The sequence below is a fragment of the Priapulus caudatus genome, unplaced genomic scaffold (genome assembly GCF_000485595.1).
Source record: "Priapulus caudatus unplaced genomic scaffold, Priapulus_caudatus-5.0.1 Scaffold1404, whole genome shotgun sequence".
NCBI classification, from domain to species: Eukaryota; Metazoa; Priapulida; class Priapulimorpha; order Priapulimorphida; family Priapulidae; genus Priapulus; species Priapulus caudatus.
The window spans coordinates 37110-39478 of record NW_014578465.1 but is presented as its reverse complement, the minus strand read 5'-3'; the positions used below and the strand labels follow the sequence as shown (position 1 = coordinate 39478).

Here is a 2369-nt window from a genome sequence, read left to right as displayed (position 1 = left end):
ACAGTAACCATGTACAAGTTAAAAGTACTATTTACAGTAACCGTGATGCAAATTGTGATAGCCGGATTATGTGGATCATGGATGTCTAGCTGCAGTGCTGCTGGGGGTGGGTGTGTGGGGGGAATGTGGGCTAGGTTGTAGCCAGGACAATTTTACTGCCGGCTAATGTCAGTGATTGCGAGCGTAGTGAGTGGAGCGAACGGAGTGCAGCGGTTCACGGCCGGGGGTCCAGGGCCCCCTGGTGGCGTCCCGGGGCAACTAAGTGTATCAGTTGTGATCATTTGTAGATTGCTCACCATTTTGAAGGTAATTTTACACAAACTCAATCATATTTCTGCCGGTCGGAAGGATGTTATTTAAAGCTGCGTGCCGGTCGGCCAACACCAGAGCCAGCTATTGCCGACCGGCGCCGACAGGCGTAGCTACAACGGTGGATGCGGGGGTCGCTGCGCATGCTTCACCCCCTGCCCCGCCCGCCTCGCACCCACCCCCGCGTGCGCCACTCACACATCACCCCGGAGCTAGCACGTCACGGTACCGTATGTCTGCCTGCACCCCGCCCTCACCTACCCTAACCCTAACCCTAACCCTCGAGCACATCCCCCCCTCGCAGCGCACGCATGTCGTGTCTACATGTGCTGCCCTCTGTCGTTTGAACAGTCGTCGGTTGACGCGCCGCGGCGTAGACTCGTCGCGGCAATGGTCGTGTGCTTTTACGACTTGCTACGCGTGGTGGTGACGTCATTTGCATCTGTTGCAGGTGGATGTGACAGCAACGGTTGTCATAGCGCCGACCTCTGTCTTCCCGACCATGGAGGCAACGACCACGCCCACGACAACCACGCCTGAGCTGCCGAGTGGGGTGAGTACCGACCGTACGCTTTATTCCCGGTTGGCCTACACCCATTTCGCCTACGGCGGAATTCCCGTTTCGTCTATAGCAAAACTCCCAATTGGTCTACACCCATTTCGCCTACTCCCGATTCGTCTACATTAAAAATCCACCCCATTCCCATTTTGTCTACCATCAGTTTGTCCACTGAATAATCATTTATACATGTAATATATGGTTTTGATTAGCATACATAGACTAGACGGAGTGGCATCCACACTAATTTCTCCTGGTATTTGTTGTAATATCAATACTACGACGAAACCACCCGTTCATTATTCACCGGCTTCAACATTAGTCGTCACTCCCTGGCGACGGAGCCGGGGGCACGTTGTCAGAAACAAAATTAGTCTTAACATTAGTCTTAACATTAACAATTTCTCCTAGACCGTCGACATCACTTTGTTTCGTATTGTTACGAGGAAATCTGCTACGATTTTTCACTCTCGCAACTTCGCAGCGTTTCTGTCAACGGTCTAAGAGAAAAAGTTCATGTTAAAACCAATGTTAAGACCAATTTTGTTTCTGACAATGGGCCCCTGCGCACTGCTTCATAACTGTACGGTTTGTACTCATAGCTGGCCATTTAGTTGTTCAGTATGTGTATGAATGCTTCTGCGTACCCACTGTCTCAATGGGTGGCTGAACACGACTGCTTGCAGAAGAAGCCGGTGCCGACGAAGCCTGGCCTCAACCTGAAACCCTCCATCAAGCAGCCACTAGATGAAATCACGGTCACCGCAGGACAGGTACGTGTGTGCTCATCCAGCTATTTACCTGTTAATTACCTGTTAATTACCTGTTAATTACCTGTTAATTACTTGTTAATTACCTGTTGATTACCTGTTAATTACCTGTTGATTACTTGTTAATTACCTGTTGATTACTTGTTAATTACACGTGACGTAATGTAGAAAGTCAGATGACTACTCTTAATTACCGTTACGTGACGTCACGTATAAAGACGGATGGTAACGTAGAAAGTCAGGTGATACAGAATTAAGTACAAGAGAGAAGCGAGAGAAGAGGGAGGATAGGAGAGGAGCGCACACGCACGCACGCACACGCACGTACGTACGCTCACACGCACACTGCACACATGCATACATGCATTGCATACACACTGCACACATGCATACATGCATTGCATACACACTGCACACATGCATACATGCATTGCATACACACTGCACACACGCGCACACAGCACATGTACACTCACGCAGGCATACGTGTACACTGCACACATGCATACACGCGCACACAGCACATGTACACTCACGCAGGCATACGTGTACACTGCACACATGCATACACGCGCACACAGCACATGTACACTCACGCAGGCATACGTGTACACTGCACACATGCATACACGCGCACACAGCACATGTACACTCACGCAGGCATACGTGTACACTGCACACATGCATACACGCGCACACAGCACATGTACACTCACGCAGTCATACGTGTA

General features: G+C 50.0%; 1 protein-coding gene across 1 annotated transcript in view; it reads left to right on the top strand.

Moving 5' to 3' along the window:
- LOC106816528 (dystroglycan-like) overlaps nucleotides 1-2369 on the top strand; it is a 14110-nt gene that overhangs the window by 6425 nt on the left and 5316 nt on the right. The window contains exons 4-5 of the mRNA XM_014821155.1: nucleotides 761-862; nucleotides 1555-1641. Of these exons, the coding sequence (XP_014676641.1) occupies nucleotides 761-862; nucleotides 1555-1641 (189 nt within the window). The remainder of the gene's footprint in view (nucleotides 1-760; nucleotides 863-1554; nucleotides 1642-2369) is intronic.